Source organism: Cryptomeria japonica, chromosome 8, assembly GCF_030272615.1.
Source record: "Cryptomeria japonica chromosome 8, Sugi_1.0, whole genome shotgun sequence".
Classification (NCBI taxonomy): Eukaryota; Viridiplantae; Streptophyta; class Pinopsida; order Cupressales; family Cupressaceae; genus Cryptomeria; species Cryptomeria japonica.
Window position 1 is genome coordinate 667026631 of NC_081412.1, and position 19684 is coordinate 667046314.

General features: G+C 33.6%; 1 protein-coding gene across 1 annotated transcript in view; it reads right to left on the minus strand.

Moving 5' to 3' along the window:
• Positions 1 to 4983: 4983 nt before the first annotated feature.
• Positions 4984 to 19684, minus strand: part of LOC131054838 (disease resistance protein RML1A) — a 29965-nt gene continuing 15264 nt past the window's right edge. Inside the window, exons 2-6 of the mRNA XM_057989453.2 lie at positions 8621 to 8753; positions 7960 to 8527; positions 7622 to 7876; positions 6862 to 7494; positions 4984 to 6765 (exon numbers count right to left, since the gene is read on the minus strand). Of these exons, the coding sequence (XP_057845436.1) occupies positions 5134 to 6765; positions 6862 to 7494; positions 7622 to 7876; positions 7960 to 8527; positions 8621 to 8753 (3221 nt within the window). The 3' untranslated portion in view covers positions 4984 to 5133. The remainder of the gene's footprint in view (positions 6766 to 6861; positions 7495 to 7621; positions 7877 to 7959; positions 8528 to 8620; positions 8754 to 19684) is intronic.

The window sequence follows — 19684 nt, forward strand, 5'->3', positions numbered from 1 at the left end:
ACACTTGCAATTTCGACTGCATTTCGGTCTTCACGATGGCGACGCAACATGAAACCTGAATGGAGACCCCAAAACCTGTTTATAGCACCAAAAACTGCATTTTCTTGCACCCTGGCCTGATCCTCCTTTGCACCTTGCTATCCCGGGAGGTGGGACCAGAGCGCCCAGCGCCCTGGTCCTTCCTTGGTCCCTGGCCCTATTTTGGGCCCGGTCTCCTATGGGGCTTCGGGTCTTTTTGTTTGCAATTTGGAAAATAACATTTCCTGGTCGGTCTAAGGTCGGGAAAATCAGTCTATCAGCCCTTATTGACAAGTATATAAACTACATTTTCCTCTCCCATTTGGATGGATGGAAAAAAGGTGGAAACGATACTCGAGCATTCAAGCATTCAAGCATTCCTTCAAGCAATTGAGCATTCTAAGTCTCCATTCAAGGCTAAGTGTTGCATTCAAGACAAGGATTCAACCATTGAAGAGGAGATCACTTACTACATACTACTACAACATACAACATACAACAACATCTATACCTTCGCACATAAGGATACAAACATCCTTACAACAAGGTATTAGTACTTGTTTTACATTACAAACAATTACATTTACAACATTTCTCATTTCTTGGTTAATTCCAAAACCGGGGTTTGACCTAAGGGCAAACCCCTAATCCCTAACCCCCCCAATCATCTTCGCTTTTTTGTGTGTAGGTTGTAGGTACGCGGCTGAAATTGAAGATCTGGAATCCTTGTGCAAAGACGAACAGATCCCCCTTCGTTTCGCGGATTTTTCGGAGGACCGTGTGCACGCCGGGCGCCATCGTCCCATCAACTTTCGCTCAAATTTGCAGGACAGAGCCGTCTCGACATTTTACTACTAATTCCAAGTCCGCAGCTTCATCCTATATCCCTAACTCAGTTTATAAGTGAATCTTTCTCACTTTCTATGCATTCCTAGCTTAATTCTCTTATCAACATTCTTTACAAAAGAGGGTAGCCTTGCTGTCTTAACCCTTGAAACTCATTTAGAATCCAGTCTTGCATTGTGTGGGATTGGATCTTGTGGGTTTCAACCCCTCTTTTCAATGTAAAGTCTCTCCTAAGTGAAAACCGCCAACCCTAGTGACCTCCCTTCTCTCTCCTCGGAGTTGGAGAGGGGAGAGCAACTAGGGTTCGATTATTTTCCGCTTTACAGGTGTAACATCCATGCTTAGGCAATTATGGTACTTTTGGAAGGAGTTATAAGGATCTATAATATTGAAATGGATAAGGATTGACATAGATAGTGACTTCAATTTCATTTTTAGGGATCTTGTTGTATTGATGGAATATGGAATGAATGAATTACATGTCATGGAGCCATGTGCATGCTACAAGAATATTGTATTAGAGATAAAAATCAATAACATGATAACCAATGCACTATAAGGTCAAGTCCACCTATATAGGGAGGTATATGGTACCTTTAGATTCTTAGTTTTCATTGTTATATGCTTTGATGGAAATGACTTGAGGATCTAGAATTTCTACGGAATATCCTAATTTAAAAAGTATTTTAATGTACATAAATCTAAGGAGAAACCATTATCTAGTTGAACTCTACTATTTATGGCTTCACTTTAACCCCTTTTCATGTCTCATGAATTCACATTAGTGCCATTTCGGTCCTTTGACCCACTTTGACTCAATTTCTTTGATTTACCCATTTTGACACAAATCCTCGAATTCTCCCATTTTCTCTCCATTTTGACCTAATTTGACCTAATTAAGGTCTCTACACATCAATTTAACTAATTTTCTACCCTCTCTCTTGGTAAAAATACTTCTTAAGTTAAATCAATAAATTCAATTATTTATTTATTTGTCTCCTTTGTCCAATAATCAATTAAATTATTTTTATTTAATTAATTAACCCATAAATGAGTGTCATAAATTACTTATATATATATATATATATATATATATATATATATATATATATAGTATTTATTTTCTTCCAAAATAAAGATAATTAATAAAAGTTATTCATTAATTCATCTTTATCTACTTTTTTATGATGAGATATTTAATAAATTTAATTTATTAATTGCCTCTTTTAATCCTCTCATATGAGGATAATGTTGTTTTTTTAATTTTCTATTTCCTCTAGTTCATCCTTTTGAATGGAGATTATTAAATAATTTTTTATTATTAAATCTCCTAGTATCTTCAAACTTGCTAATCTATTGTTATGAGAAGATAATCAAGGATTTTATTTTTAGTTCTCATAATATATTCCCATCTGCTATCTTCTATGTTCACCATTCCCCTGAATGGTAGCTCCATCATGTACTCAATTAGGGATTAATAAAAGATCATTTCAATCCTAGCAGTTCACCAAGTTTTGAATTTACTATAAATTGGGACCTCATTTTTCATTCAAATCATCTATTTTTTACATTGTTATTCACTTAAAATTCTCATTCTTGTAATAATCATTTAGAAAGTTCATGTTAGCATTGTTATCATTTAATTTTTATAATCACATACTTCTAGTAATCGCTATCACATCTTACTTGGTTTCAATCATATTCATGTATCCTCGCTTATAAAGAACAATAGATCTTCATTAGATATGAATTGAGAAGCAACGAGGCCACGTTGTAGGAATGCAATGGTGATACCATTTTATTTTACATTTTGCATTTCTTTTAAATGTCTTTATTGGTTTTGACTAATAAAAGTAGGGTAGGCCTGAACCATTACATATTCGTAAAGAGACACCAAGGGCGCATGAGGGATGCACTAATAGCAAAAAAAAACCCCACCAAAGAACATCAAATACCCAACAGGAAAAACTGAGAACGAACAACTGAAGTAAAAAACCAACAAACAGAGAAAAACTAGGAACACCACAACATGGAAGAACCAAGTAGCACAAACATAAAGTGATGGTCTATTGCATGAGCGTGCTCTTTTCTTGCCAATCTTGACACAAACTAAGCACCTTATTAGAAAAGGAAACTTTTTAACTTGAACCAATCCCAGAGCTAGACAAGACTAGCATGGAGTCAAGGGTCATCTTAACCATTGAGTCAATGGGGCAAAATCCTTGGCCAGGGGCTCCATGTGCCTTTTTTTTTTCCTTCTCATTTCCATCTCATCATGGATGGCCTTTAGGGAGGCATTGTGCTTTCTATCCATATTCATAAAAGAAAAATTGATCTCCTCAATTTTCATTTTAAGGGCCTCCTGGTTTTTCTTGACCTCTTCCAACTCAAGCTTTCTACCCACCATCTAGTTCCTGGAGTCCATATCATCAATCTTTCTACCCATTGTATCCCACTACCCCATCATACCAACAAGATCACTATCAATTTTCCAAACCTTTCCATATCCAAATCACCACCCAAGTGTTGGTCGTAGCCTCAGCCTCCATCATCACCTCCAACTAATTGATCTTTTTAATAGCCACATTCATATGTGCAAAGAGCTAGTTAATAAACTTTTCCTATCTTTGAACATCATCATGTAGGTAACAAATAAATTAAAATTATAAGTAGAAATAATATAGTATTTTAATTTATAATATTCGTTAGATATTTTTTAAAGATGATATTATAATTATATTTTTATTTTATCATATTTTAAATATTATCTTCAATTTTTTTAATATGAATATAAAGAAATATTTTTAATTTAATAGTAAATTTTAGATTTTTGTTGTGTACAATTTTTTATCATATTTATTAGAGCAATACATACTTATTTAGAATACTTAATATCAATATTAAAATTTATAATTCAAATGATCCAATGGCTATAGATAGTACAATCATCCTACAAGTCTCTCCATAAGTGTGGACCATCGATCATGTAAGTTAGTGGATTGGGTTCATATAGAAAATGTCTTCGGCATAACAATATAACTTATATAAAACCTAAATGATTTTAATATCTTTTGGTAAACATAAATCTTCGTATCTGTGATGTTTATATCTAACACAAATGATCTAATAATTGAACAAAAAAATAGTATTTATTGTTATAAAAGAAACACATTATTATTTCAAATTATATAACTTCTATTCTACTTTAAATGGTCATAAAACTGTTTGACAACTTTTCACATTTCATTATAAAATACAAAGTATTTACTACACTCATCTTTTATATTTGTGGTAGGATGAGCATATAATATGAAGTATTCAAATCTATATACTTTGTCACTCCAACAATTATATACATAAGAATAATATTTTTCCACATAACAATAATAATTGTCTAAATGACATACTTATATTGGATAGTCATGATATTTCATACAAAGAAAAAAAAATACATCACACTTTTCAATGAAAGTTTTTATAATTTTTAGGTTGAGAGGCACCCACCTTTTTTTTTCCCTATAATGAATAGAAATTAAAGACTAAAATCTAAATTAAAAAAAAAACTTTCTATTATTATTGGTATTTATAATAATGACTACACAATGATAATGTAAAAATAAGTTTAAGAGTAAAATCTAAATTAAAAAGCAAATTTCTATTATTATTATTTATTAAATACGAAAAAAATTTAAATCTAGATTTAAAAGAAACAAATCTAAATTAAAAAGAAACATATTGTTATATATATATATATATATATATATATATATATATATTAAAAAAAAATTCTAATTTAAAAAATTATGTTTTCAAATCTAGATTTAAAAGAAACTTCTATTTATTTATTGCATGCAAATCATTTCAACTCTAAAAAATATTTTTTTAAAATCTAGACTTAAAATAAGACTAAATTCTAATAAATATTAATCATATAAAATAAATTAATGCATGGTAAAGGTAAAGATTTTTTAAATGTTTATAAAATATAAAATTGCTAGTTAATATAACATTTATTGATTCTCTTATTCCTATAAAAATTCATCTTTAACAAAAATTCAATCATTTATTTATTTATTTTTATATAAATTTAGAAGACTAGAAATTCTAGGACCACACCTCGATAACAACCATGGATACAACAAAGTTGAATACATAAACCAAGTACTAAAACAATACTAAGAACCTGTCTATATACAACCTGCGGACTCCAAAATACAAATTAATTATAATTTGTAAAATTGAAACCAGTTGTTGCCTCCCAAACAGGAATCAATACGATCGCAAGTACTTTGATAAAATAGTGATAAGCTGCAAAATAAAAAGAAACCTAATAACAGATCGAAGATTACGAATGAAGCCTTCATGAAATAGGCCTATTGACGTTTCAAAAACCCTCACCTTTCCCACAAACTGGCTTCTCTCGTCAGAATCGTACGGAGCCGTTATACAATAATATATCTTCCCTCCACGGACATACCTTATTCCCATAATGGCCTTGCCCTTCAACCACTCCCACTCTTTCAATGCTTCTGGTGCGCTCACATCACTTAAGTTCGAGAAGGTTTCGTCTTCAAAGTGCTCCAAACGAGATTCAAGATCCACGTTAGGTTGAAGATCGTCTTCAGCAGCGCGGCAAATGGCCTCACTCTCAGAATACCAACTCAGTTTGATTTCCTCTAATTGTGGCGAGTCTCCCATATTGGGAAGTCCTTTCAAACTGTCGTTATAGACCAGATGGAATACCTGTAATTCATAGCAGCCACTAACATCAGGAGGATCTTCAACCCTCCAGCAATTATATAATCCTAACTTCTTTAATTTCCTCAGTGGTGAGAAGTTGGGAAAGCTTTGTAAATTTTCTAGTGTGGAAAACCAAACATCCTCCAACAAGAGACAACATGTTATATCCGGGGGCTCTCTTATAGCACACTTCCCAAGCTTGAGCACAGTTAAATTTGATAGAAGTCTAAAATATGGAAGCTCCTCTACATTTATCAAATTCCATAGTTGAAGATTTTTCAGTCCCTCACAAGATTCTAAACTTTTAAGCACTGAAACATCATTTGATGTAACAAACGACTCTATCTGGGCATCTATATCTGGACATGCCTTCACTGCATCTAAATCTGGACATGCCTTCACCGCATCACGATCCCACAATACAGTTTTGGATATTTTCTTACATCCCATGACGGGCCCTGACAATTCCCACCGAAAGCGACTGCGGATGACATTACTTTGAAGCTCCACGCATTCTGTACAGTCGAGGGACCCCTTCACTTTATCACACACACTAAATTCCACTTTCTCCAAATACCGCAAACCATTCAACCACGGAAATTCACAGAGGGATCGACAACAAACATTAATCTCTCTCAGAAAACCACAACCGGTAAGATCTCCCAGCTGATTGAGCACCCAGCTGCCTGCAAAATTGATCTGTAGATGTTGTAATCTTTTGAGGCTGCTTAGCTCGGGAAGTTCAAACATTGTATTTACTTCGCTTATCTGAAGCCACGCGAGCTGTTGCAATTTTTGAAGACCTTCAAGCGCTTTCAGATCTTTGCAATTGTGGAGTGTAATACTTCTGAGACGGCCCATCCCACCCAAAGCAAGTTTGCTCATATTCTGCACACCTACAAGCTGAAGCACCAACAGATTTTGAAGGTCGTGTGGGGCGATCTGGGACAGTCTTTGATGCATGCACTGCTCCAACCTAGCCAATTCAAACCCTGCATTTTCTTCTGATATTAACCCACGTATACTACGTGGGTCACCTTTCCACCACAGCCATCTCCTCATTTCATTTGCTTTGCTTTGTGCGAACTCAACATATAGGTCGTGTATGCGAATTTCAAGTCCAGATTCTTCAATAAAAGCCTTCTTACATAGGTCCTCAACCTGAACCCATGTATAAATTAAGTCTTCAGCGGTTTTTCAGTTAAAAACACCCAGATCATAAACTAAAAAGTCTTAAAAGAAAATATTCAAACTTACTGCTTTCTCAATAAACCAGATCTCTTTGTTGAGAATCATTGCCAGCCACACAGTGACTTTGTGAAGAGACATATTAGGCGGCATATAAAGGGTGAGAAGCATGAAAATGGTGCGATATTCAGGACGCATGTTGTCAAAAGCTTTCCCTAGCAAATCCAACAAATCATCCAAACCATAGCCGCGTCGGTCCACCCAGCCTTCTATCTCAGCAACCCACTTTGACAAATGCGGACCATATTTACTGAAGAGGTGGCCGCCAAAAGCTTTTAATGCGAGCGGATGGAATCTTCCATCTCTCGGGCCGATCTCTTTGAACGAGCATCTTTTTGCACACTTGACAGCAAAAGCTTTGTCCTCCGCCCCCAACATTGATATTTCTACACATGTCCTTTCCAACAAGATACCTATGGCTTCCTCCTCTTCAAGCGCTGGTACGCGCATGCATGACTGCTTATCTATCTTGAAATACTTTTTGAGAACATCTACACTCCGACCGCTCAAAAGGATGCAGCTGTCTTCTCCCAGCTCTGCCTTAAGATAATAGGTCACTTCGTCTATGCTTTCTTCTGAGATATTGTCCAGAACCAACAATACCCTTTTTCCCTTCGCTCTTCTATATAACTCAACTTGTGCCTGTAAGTTATATTGGAAAATGCAGAACACTCGAACGTCTTATTAGAAAATTCAGAAGACGTAAAAATATTACGATGGAAAGGAAGAACATCCCGTAAACGAAATTAAAAGCTGTGAAATTCGTCACCTGATCTTGGTCTATCAGTTCTTGGAGATACGACTTAGGATAGCAAGTGAGATATTGCAGGGCAACTTTAATTCTCTCAAATGAATCGCCTCTAGAAAATTCCAGATGGCATACTTTGCCCTTAAAATCCCCCAATTTGAAGTTACAAAAAGCCTTGCCAAGTGTAGTTTTCCCCTGCCCCGGTATTCCATACAATCCTGCACTACGGATTCCCCTTTTGTCGGAATGAACAGTGTTGAAGAAATCCTCAACCTCCTGCAACCCATAAATATAATATAAACATTAGCCTCTGAATATATGCGTGATAAAAGCAAAACAAGGTAGTGAGGCGTTTTTACCTGGCACATTCGTGCTTGCCCTGGCACATTGTACCTTGGTGAGGGTGTTATCATATGCCAGATTTGATTCACAATTTCATCTCTGAACATCACTTCATCATCACCTTCAATGAACTTCAACCCGTTAATTCGCCGTACTGCATTCAAAGATTGGTGCCATTCGGCTCGCTTTTCCTCGGATTTCTCCAACTGTTTCCACTTTTCGTCGTCTGCCGAAATGTTTTTAAGAGTATCCGGTGAAATCTGGAAGAACAAGGGTAAAATTTTGAGATTGGGATTTGTACGGGTTCTGTCTCTCGCTTCCACAAAAGCAGAGAGTTCAAGCATGGGCCACTTTGATTGGAGGAATTCCATAGAGAGAAGCAATACTGCTACTTGGCATGTCTTAGCGGCTTCAAATATACGATGGGGGAAATCTTCCCCCACTGGCAAACTTTCCCGATCTTGATCAAAGAAGCAGGACACGCCCTGGTTTCTGAGGTCTCTGTATAGCTGCCTGACAAAATTTTTCTGCTTACCACTGTGACTCAGAAATACATCTTGAGCCAAAAATTCCTGTCTTTGGTCACTGTTAATTCAAATGAGGGGTGAGTTTTAAAGTTGGACTCATATGGCGGAGGAAGAGAGAAACATTCAAATAATTTGAAATTCATTATCTCACCTCTGAATCGGTGTGCTTAGTTGGGTGCAAAAATTTGGTATCTCCACAGTCGAACGCCAGTATTCTCGGCTGCTTGAGTTCATGACTTGAGTGGTGTCGATCTGATCCGTTGGGGAACATTCTTCTTGTATTTCTTCACACAATAAATATAAACGGGTAGTAAAGACAAGCAACCAAGGACTTTCGTATATATATTTGTTTGCTGTTTAATTACAATTCATCGCTATATCATATACTACAGTTCCTGTGATCTAATGTTTATACAAAATTTTGGATTTTCAGCCTTAGAAAAGTTCGAGTATAGAGTCTATCATAGTATCGTTGTCTTTCTTTTACATTATATATACATTATGACTAGTATAGATATCTTAAATACATCTATCTAAAGAAAACTGATAGATATCAATTGAAACTATTTAATTTACCTTAAAATTATTTTATTCATTTTAAATTATATTTTTCTATTGATAATTCACATATAGTTTTTTTTAATTAAACTTTATACTTCTTATCATTATTAAAAAAATATTGAAAATAAAAATTTATAAAATATATATATATATATTTTTTAAATATTGTAATTATGAAATGGTAGATATTTTTAAAATATCTTTGTTTTTATTTTATATTTATATATCAGGATTTATTTTGTTTTATATGGTGTTTATTTTTAAAATATTAAATTTATAATTAATATCAATATTTTGACTTGTGAATGGTTGTCAAATTTAAGATTAAAGATAAAAGTTAACATTAACACACTCATTCCATTTCACTCCACCCCTTGCCGCCATTGTAGAATGTCTATCAGCATTAATGAACAACTATGATGTGATTGTGTAGGAAACTATTTTTAGTTCATGTTTATTTTTTAAGTTTAAAATGTATAGCAATGCTTGGAAATAAAATTGTTAAAAATTAAATATTAGGAAAATAATAAATAATAGATTGTTTAAAATAAAAGTATATAAAATTATTATATATAGGTGACTAGGGATGGACAATTTTGATTCTGTTGGGGTTTTGTCTTGTGCATTCTTCATGTCATAATATATCTTATGAAGGTAGTTGGCTTTGTTAGTCCATATTTATTCCAATGTCTTTTAAGCTACCATGCTTGGAATAATTTTCTAACCCTTCAAAAGACCTCACTCTTTCATCACTCTATGATTGTTGATGTAGCTAGAGATTCAATTGTGCTTAACAATGACAACTATACTCAAGAGGCCTACAAATTTTTTCCCCAAGGTGTTCTATGATGTATGTCTATTGAAACACCCCCTATTGTACTTATTATTCCTAAATTTGCAATCTATATCATTGGTTAGAAAATTTTAATTTAATAGGATATTTTGTGGCGAGTGTCCCTTTTGAAAACATACTAAAATATTAGATTACCAATCCCTAGGTCTTGCATAAAATTCACCTTAATGCCATAAAAGACCTTACCATTTTTTTAATTTATTTTTATTTGCTAAATGTCAAAGCCATCCTTAACATGACCCCTAGTTTGTTTGTATTTTTTTTTTTCTTCTCAACTTGGACTAGAGGTTTCATTATCTTTAATGAGAAAACCTTGCATGTCTCTATGAGGTATAGGTTTTTGGTTTACTATTGAAACTTTTTGACAGTAGAAACATCTCTGGGCTCTATTGTGTGAATCAAATCAAAGAGAATTTTATCAACTTAACTTCAAAAGAGGGTATATGTATAAGTGGATGTTTCAAAGAATTTCAAGGAGACATGTGACATCTATTTACCCTTTTTTAATTGGACCAACTCTTATAATTTTTCTTGATTATCAAATTGGTAAGCACCACTATGTAAGTTGAGTTACTCTATCTTTATATATTGTTTGAGTCAATGTTTTCTAGTTGAAAATGCCTCAATCAACATCAAGTGTCAAATTTCTTCTAAATCAACATCAAGTATCAAATTTCTTCTCAAACTTAGGTCATAATTTTTACAAAATATCAATGTCACAAGTTTCTTGCATCAGATGTCATAGTTTCTCATGAAGAAGAATGTTTTACCTACTCAAAGTGTGTGGAATATTGTTATGTTTTGCTTGGATGAATTTACACATTAATTTTAAATGGTAAAAATAAATATCATTCATTGTTCACTTAGTGCACTAGAAGTAATTGTGTAATTCGAATAAAATTCACAAAAATATCTTAAATCATTTTATAAGGATGATTGTGTCTCCATTGGAGATTTGTTTGAGCTTGGATATTAAAATTCATTTACAAGGATGATCATGTCTCCATTTCATACAATTCGAAAAAACATAGTCTATATTTCTTTTCGTTTGGGGGATATTAAAATGAAAACATCTCCATGAGAAGTTTGTGGAAATGATTAAATTGAAAGTTTGTTAAAGTTGTAACAAAATAAATTTAAGAGGGCTTTATAGGTTTAATATAAAAAATATGGCCAAGTTTCAAGTAAAGATATGAATTTGATCAAAAGATATGAAATTTCTTTTAAATATTAAAATAATAATGTGAAGATTTTAATTAAAAAGTTATGAAATTATTTTGAATTATATCTTCATCAACATTATGGAAAGATTAAAGAACTTATTGGCTCTCTCAAATTTAATTTTTTGGTAATTATTATAAAGTCTTTTTAAAATCCCACAAGCTAATTTAAAGGAAATGTTAACGAGCTCTCAAAAAATTTCAAATGCCAAAATCATCCTTTGATAAAAAATTTAAAAAATTAGAAAGATAAAAAGGTCACCAGAATGTCTATGCATTTGGCATTGACTAGTGACAAAATTTCAATAAGGTGATGGTGAAGAATTGATATCCCTCACTAAGGATTGATAATTTGTTTGATTAGATGAGTAGAGCCAAGGTGTTCTTGAAGATTGATCTCAAGACTGAGTACCATCAACATTGGATTCATGAGTCTAACATTCATCAGGCAATATTTTATAATTGTTATGGACACCATGTGACTTGATGGTGGTTCCATTTGGGTTGAAGAATGATTCTTTGTGGTCATGAGTTTGATGAATGGTGTATTGTACACATAGCTTAATCAATCTATCCATGTGTTTTTGGATGATATTTTGGTCTATTAGAGGATAATGGAGTATCATGAGGTCTTCTTGTACAAGGTTTTGCAATATCAAGGTTACCATTAACTTTATGGAAACTTGGTAAAGTGTGAGCTTTTCTAGAGTAAGGTAATATATATGGGTCATATTATCTCGAGTGAGTGCATCTCAATAGATCCCTTGAAGATTCAAGCTATTATGGAATGTTTCTAAGGTTAATAATTTCATGGGCTTGGTGAATTATTACCCTCAATTTTTGAGAGTTGTCTGTAGAGTACCTCTTCCTTTTAGTTGTTTTCAAAGAAAAGAGAAGAAGTTTATTTGGTTGGATTCAGTTGTTTGCATTGATGCATCGTTGAATGTTTTGGGGATGGTTCTTAGGTAGGAGGGCCATGTGATTCTTTATGGCTTATGTAAGGTCAATGACCATAACCTAAATTACCCCTCATGATTTCAAGTTAGCCACAATTGTCCATGCACTTATCCTATGGAGGTATTTTATTTTGGATCACTAATTTGAGCTTCATAACAACCATCATAGTCTACAATATATATTTACTCCTTCAAACCTTAATCATTACATCAAAGAAAATGTGAACATTCTTATAGATGTCTTGAGAAAGATGAGACATGAGATCTCAATTTTGAGTTGTCAATGGCTCCAAACACTATGAAGTTCATTGTCTAGCCAATAAAATAATTGAAAGGATGAGATACAGACTTGGATAACTACAACATGAAAATATGAACTTATATGCAAATCTCAAAATTAATTTCCTTAATGTGAAAAACCATGCATTGATCCTTCTTCTTAATAATGCCAAAAATTATCCTACATATCATGCTTTATAACCCTATCTTAAATGTGAGCTTATACCAAAAAAGAAAACAAAATAACCATATAAACCAATAAATCAATCAATCAATAAAACAATCAAAGGATGTGCCACAGGCTTGGATATGCTTATTTTGGATTAGGTCAACCTTGAAAAATTATGTTGATGTTTTTCTCTAATGATTGTAGCGTGTGATTTGATCGTTGAATATCTTTTGTGAAAATTTAATTGAAGCCGACTTGATGTATATTCCTATTGACATATATATATATATATATATATATATATATATATATATATATATATATATATATATATATATATATATATGGTCATATTATGCTTGACATATAAGAGAGATGTATGAGATGGACGAATTGTGATGAAGTGAGTGAAGAGTAATGTGGTAAACGATAAAGTGAGGAAGTTGTTGTTGAAGAAGGATAGATCTAGTGTGATAGTATTTTGGAACATGTAGATAGCAAAGTGATTTGCAAATTACCTTAACTAGATCTACTAAAAATAATTGGTGTGTTGTCTACGCTTAACAAGAATTGATCCCATGCATATGTAGATGCAATTTTCTCAATTCATTTATTTATTTTCTAGCAGTTAGTTGTTATAATACAAGTAGTGAGCCCTTTCGCAATCAACCTCTTTTGTAATCCCATACAATTAGATATATTATCTTCAGAATTAACCCTCTGTGCTTTTTCCCATTTTGGTTTTGCTCGTATAAAAATTTGGTGTCTCTCTTATGGTTGTGTATGTTGTGTATTTCACTTCTATTACATATTCTTTTCATGCTATTGATATCTAAGATCAAGAAAAGTTTCAGATTATCAGAGTGTTTTAATTCAGAAATACTGAGTCACCCCCTCTCAGTATTCTGATCTACTCAACACTATGAACTTTTATAAAATGATCATATCTAGCCATATTGTTAAGATTTTATTTTATTTTTATTTATTTTAAATTTATTTTATTTGTTTAAAAAATATTTTATTCTATTTAAAAAAATTTAAAATTATTTTATTAATTTATTTATTTACAAATAAAATTATATAAAGAAAATTAATTAAAAATAAAACAAATAATATAAATTAAAAAATATCTATTAAATAAATCAAATCAAATAATTTTAAAACTAAATAAAATAATTCAATACTCTAGCTAGATAACCAAAAAAATGAAAATATCACTCTCTTTCTATTGAGCTTAACGTATGTATGTTAACTAGTTACTCTTTCTTTCCTTGCTACTAGTATAACATGTCATCTTTGACCTTTTCCTTTTGATAGTTTTTTTGTTTTGTTTTTTTCTTTGTTTTTTTAATAATCTAAAGTCATGTTGTAAAGAGATTCACATTACTTTTTTAGAGTACCAAATTAATTTTTATCAGTTCTAGTGTGAAATTGGAAAATTGTGGAATGGGAAGAAAGAGTTTATGATTTTTGTTCACCTAGGGACAATAAAATCACAAAAACATTTTTTTATTGAGATGTCACATAGTGTAAACTATGTTCTATTTTATCTAATGTTGTTCTACATAGTTTCTTGTGATTGTTGTGAAAATTGGAAAATTTATATAAACAATTTTTTTAACCTCTTACAAAATCAAAATTTATTCCATTCTTTTCTATTATATATTTCCCATGGTTCTTTCAAAACCTTTCAAATTATTGGAATAAAACTCTCCACCACTATCAAATCTCAAAAACTCAACTTTTCCACTAGTCTAATTTTTAACAAAGGATAATCCTTAAAAAGACTAAAAACTTTAGATTTACTTCTATGAAAATACAAAAAAAATCTTCTATTATAATCATATATGAAAGAGATGAAGTACACAAATCTAGGTATCAAAGGAACATTAACAGGATCAAACACATCAGAGTGAATAGAGTTGAAAATCATAGAAGACTTATGTGAGCTAGACTAAAAAGAAACACAATATTATTTTCCATATATAGTATTCACAAAAATTGAAATCAGAATTATAATCATCAAGGCCTTCAACAAGGTTCTATGACACTTTTCAAAAATGCAGCCTATTATTTGGTTCCACGACATATCTTTCTCTATATTGGTAGCTTCATCTCCAAAGTATTGGTCCTCTTTGGTACACAAGAAGCATAACTAGTAAATGTAGAAATAATAGCATTCTTCTCTACATGATCTGATGATGAGGATGAATAATCGAAAGTCATTTTATTGGACTTCATAGAAATACTATTGTACTATATCATGCATGCATCTAGCTTATACAGAGTGCCAATCTGGACACCCTTAGCAAGAACCATATAACCTTTAGTCATCTTGCATCCTCCAATCGAAAGAAACAACCTGCACTCCCACATCACTCAACTTAATTGCTAAAATTAGGTTTCATGCCAAACTAGTGATATGTAGGACACCATAAATTCCCTTAACTATACCATCAAGGAATAAGATCTTGTCTCTACCTTAATCAAGGACATTAAGGTGGTAATCATCACAAAGATACACCTTCCTATTATTATATTCCTCATACTTTGAGAACCAATCTCTATGAGAGGTCATGTGGAAAGAGACACCTGAGTCGATCAACCACACATCTTCTAACACATGTATTAATAAGGATTCAACAAAATAATTAAAATCATCATGAGAAGATTTGTTAGAATTAGAATAAGAATTTTTCTTCTTTTTTCCTTCTCCTCTTTACATTCTTTCTAGAAATGATCAAATTTGTCACAAATTTGATACAATTGTAATGTTTCACGTTAGAAATTTTACCAAGAGATTTAGATCTCCATGGAGACATATTTTAATTTCTTGTCTCTATCCATAATTATCCAATGAAAAATGAAATATCCCAGACCAATTTTTTTCAATTTTTCAATTACAAAGAGTAATGCAACACACATCCGTTAGGGTTAGCACTTAAACCAAAACGATGCAGAAAACAACTCTAGCCAAGAATGTACACCAGGATCTCGGGTTGGGCAAGGCATGAGCATATGGTCAGAGGGTCTTAAAGCATTTTGAAAGTAACTCTAACCAAGAATGTGCCCAAGACGGACTAACATATGGTCAGAGGATCTTGGTGCATGCTGAAAGCAACTCTAACCAAGAATGTGCCCAAGATGGACTAACATATGGTCAGAGGATCTTTACAATTACAACTGCTTAAAGGAAAACTCAACACCAAACATGTGCTTTCAAACCCAGGGTGGGAATGGAGCTACCATATGGCGAAGATGCTAAGAACTTAGAAATGGAATTATATGTAAATAACAAGCGTGAAATGAAAATGAGAAGAAATGCTGCCAGTACTACTGTTCAGCTTACAATATGATAGTAAATGCTTGCCAAGATCATAGGATTAAGACTATACAATGTTGTAACAATATAGAAGGCTCTCCCGGGCTTAACAAAAATGATAAGTCCAAGAAATTCTACTCAAGGATCAATCTTAATATTCTGATTTATGACAGACTTGCATGTGAAATGCTTAACTAGCAACACATGGAATCACTAAAATGCTCATTACTCTCTCAATACTAGTCCGGCTAACCCAAAACCAAAAACAATGGCTTCCTATGAAGGAGGCGACCCAACCAATACCAAGAAATCAGACATTAACCCAACAGATTATTTATCACGAACCCCAGGGCAATTCCCAGCAGTGACGCCAGGCAAGAATGGCGATTCTTCTCTATAAAATAAAACACTTCATATTAGAATCTACAAATTTGCACAAAGGAGCGCCCAGCCAAAACAAGAGGAAATATGCAATACCCAAAATGAATATGTTTTTATTTTGAAATATATGAGTGAAACTACAAATCTGCCCTGCTAACCGCGACTCCTGAAAATGAAATGAAATGCAAATAACTGAACTTCAAGCACAACTCAAGCTACAATGCAATCCCCACTACAAACTCTCACAACTACACTAAATCACCACTAGTTGATATCTTTCAAGCAAGAAGCAATGCCAAGGCTAGGAGGCATTCATTCCTCGAAGCAACCCCAATACCATTCCGGCAGAGTAACATTACAATAGACATAAGATACCAAATGAAGGGAAGAGGCCTCCATTTATAAGCTTAACAAGGGATCTCTAGAGGCTTCTAGAAAGTGAGCCCTAATTTCACATTTGAATTTTCCTCCAAGAGATGGCGCCACTTTTAAAAGCTTAATTAACCTTTATTTTAATTCACTTCTCTTCATAAAGTTGGCACCCCTTTTCATAAGCAAGATTTTAGACCTTAGGAAATATTAAATCCCTTCCATGATGCGTCCACCCTTGAAGACCACCTTTTAAAACAACTTGAAGTGATGAAGCTGGGCCAAGGGGTCAACTTTAAAATATAACATTAAAACATAACATTATTTAAATGAAATGAACTTATCTCTCCAAAAACATCCCAAGGCCAAAAGTGACGAAGCCAATTGAACCAACTGAAGAAGAGAACCAACTGTGTCGAAATAATCAAGACCACTGCCAGAAATAGAATTTACTAAAAATAGTAAATTCCAAAAAGTGCTCGGAACGCAAAGCCGGACATACCACTACAAAGCTCTTTGAAAACCCAAAAAGAATCCATGATCCAAACTCTAATTCACGAGCAACAACAAACTCCAAAATTGGAAACCCTCATTTCACCCATTGAGTAGCCTACGGGTCTCCGAAATAGGCCATCGGTCAATTGAAACATTATGCCTGAGAAGGGGACATTACAAAAAAATAGGGCCTCCTTAGCCATCATAGAAAATTTCCTCCACACCTCTTTAGATAAATGTATCATCGTAAATTGTACCCACATACAATATCATCCTCACCTAGACCTCACCTTGGCATTCTATCTTTTAGTGCGTGATGTATACTTTAATTATGCTCACACATTCCTAAAATCTATATTTTCAACTCCCTTTTGGACCCTCGTTCAAATCTAAGTTCTAATTAATATGAACAGGGTATTGCAGGAACCTTTCTGCTAGCTTAGGACAAAGGTGCCCCCACCACTGTGGTCCTCTTAATTAGGACCCTAATTTGTTCCTATCAATGGTCACTTCAATTGGGAAAAAATTTAGGTCTCATGTGTTGGTGTTGGAAATTAGCCACACCCGGACTGATGATGGACTGGTCCAAGAGGGGCCAGTAGCTCAATGGTACAACACTCCAACAGCATATGGAAGGTCCTAGGTTAGAGTCCTAGCTGGTCCATGTGTCAACATGGTATCAGAGCCAAGTCGGCTAGGAGCCCCAAGCACATGAGAGGTGTGGCTTAAGGGGGGTTGTTGGTGTTGGAAATAAGCCACACCCAGTCCGACGATGGACTCATCCAAGAGGGACCAGTAGCTCGCTGGTAGCGCACTTCAGTAGCATATGGAAGGTCTTGGGTTGGAGTCCTAGCTGGTCCATGTCTCAACATCATGTTGGGTTACTCTAAAAGTTAAATAATTTTTAGATGATTAATTATTGATGTCTATGATGACGATGATAGATGGATCTCTATCAATTACACTAGAAATATTCAATTCAAGTGAGAAAGCAATCAAGTATTCATCAAGCATTGAAGGCGAGGTTAAGTCAAGTTCAAGCATTCAAGATGGCTTCCATGATTAACCTTCCATGAATATACATAACATCCTAAACCCTTGGCATAATGATTCTAGCAAGCTTCATCAAGGTAATTAACCTCAATTATAGACATTCAAATTCAAATCTACCCTTTCTCTTAAAAGGAAAGTATTCTGTTATAATTCAATTCTATTTCCAATTCAATTCAAATCTAGCCTTTCCCTCAAAAGGAAAGTATTCTTCTATAATTCAATTCTATTTCCAATTCAATTATCATTTTAATTTCAAGTTTAATTCCTAAACTGAAGTTTGGCCCAATTAAAACCACTATCCACAAAAAATGTATCTGTCTACAAGAAAAATATTTAGGTGTCGTGATTGAAGATTCCAACATAATAGATGATGGCAAAGAGATTTGGCTTTTACAAGCATGAAAAGTGGAGGATTGGGTAGCTCCTATCACCCTAGTCTTGAGAATTTTGCTCAATCTTTTGACCATGGATCCTATTCGTCTTGTTGATCCGGAAATTATCTTGTTTGTCTACTCAAAATTTGCAATACCAAGTCGCCCTACCCTCATGATCCTGACAATTCGGCCTACATTTTCAACTATAGATTATTATTCATTTTCCCTTCTCAGATCTCTATCTGTAGCTCTGTGTGAAATTTGGAACATTCTGTTATTATTATTTATTTATTTTATATTGCATATAAGAAATAAACTGATACAAAATCTTGTCTTCAACAGTATCTAACTGTTTACAGCTATGAGTACATATGGATCGCAGATCCAAACACTATTAGTGTCTATGCATATATCTACAAAAAACAATTATGTAATATGAAGTGGTCATATCACAAGGGTATGTTACTAATATGGACATGTTCAAACATTATTTCATCACATCTGTTCATGGTCTTGAAAGGCCTCCATCCAAGTCGTCCACCCCAGAGGGCCTTCCATCCATACTACCTACTTTCCCTCCAGTAACTGGCTTAGAATTTGAATATGCTCCAACATTGGGTCTCTAGCTTTCCCAATCTCAACCCCAAGGCTCTCCAATGTTGTATCAACAACATTGTGCTCCCATGTGGCCCGCCTGCATTTATACCTATTCTCTAACTCGTGTATGAACATCTTGGCTTGTTCATCTTTAAGGAACCTAAGGAATTTGTTCTTCTCTATCTTCATTGTTATAGATGAATGCAAAAATATGCGATGGAGAGTGAGTCCATGAAATGACTCAGTGAGGGCCCTAGCTTTACCTTGGAACTTATCTTCATTTCTAATTTTCCAAATATGCCATAAAATCTTAGTAGATAGAATATACCAAAATAGGTTAGTATCCTTTTTCAAACCCTTAATGTAACCAGTGAGAACATCTAAGATAAGAATATGGTTAGGAATAGAAATACCAAACAACAACCAGATTTCTCTAGCAATATTGCACTCAAAAAAAATGTGCCTAACAGACTCAGGCACTCTACAAACATTACAGATATCACTATTATTATGATCTTTTCTGAAAGGCAACCTATTGACAATCATCAGCCATCTAAAATATTTTTTCTTACGAGTGGTAGGACTG